The 640-nt window shown below is 52.7% G+C and overlaps 1 protein-coding gene across 1 annotated transcript in view; it reads left to right on the plus strand.

Annotated features, from left to right (window-relative positions):
* tbce (tubulin folding cofactor E) overlaps nt 1-640 on the plus strand; it is an 11,757-nt gene extending 11,117 nt beyond the window's left edge. The window contains exon 16 of the mRNA XM_061066595.1: nt 115-640. Within this exon, the coding sequence (XP_060922578.1) occupies nt 115-210 (96 nt within the window). The 3' untranslated portion in view covers nt 211-640. The remainder of the gene's footprint in view (nt 1-114) is intronic.

Raw genomic sequence — 640 nt, forward strand, 5'->3', positions numbered from 1 at the left:
AACACACACACACAGTGAACACACACACACAGACAGTGAACACACAAAGTGAACACACACACACACACAGACAATAAACACACACAGTGGTTTCTCCTGTTTGTTTCTCTGTAGAAGCTCGGGACGGAGTTTGAGCTCGACAGCGACACAAAGACTCTACAGTTCTACACTATAGAGGAGGGAGACCAGGTCCTGGTCCGCTGGTCCTGATCAGGACCAGGACCAGGACCAGGACCAGGACCTGGACCAGGACCTGGACCAGGACCAGGACCAGGACCAGGACCAGGACCAGGACCAGGACCAGGACCTGGACCTGGACCAGGATCAGGACCTGGACCATACCTGGATCAGGACCTGGACCATACCTGGATCAGGACCAGGACCTGGACCTGGACCTGGAGAAGTGATCCACAGCAAAGCAGAAGCTTCCAGGACTGAACCTGATCCACGTGTGAGACTCAGCAGCAGAATCCTCACCCTCACAGTCCCTGAGTGAAACTCACATGAACAAGGACGGATTTCCTGAAGACAGAATCGTCTCCGTCCCTTCATCGCTTAGAGACGCTGGATTCAGGTTCACACGTTAAACCCACAGAGACACGTTAGCACCAGTGGAATAAAGTGTTTCAAAAAGTCATAA

The sequence above is a fragment of the Limanda limanda genome, chromosome 2 (assembly GCF_963576545.1).
Source record: "Limanda limanda chromosome 2, fLimLim1.1, whole genome shotgun sequence".
Taxonomy (NCBI): domain Eukaryota; kingdom Metazoa; phylum Chordata; class Actinopteri; order Pleuronectiformes; family Pleuronectidae; genus Limanda; species Limanda limanda.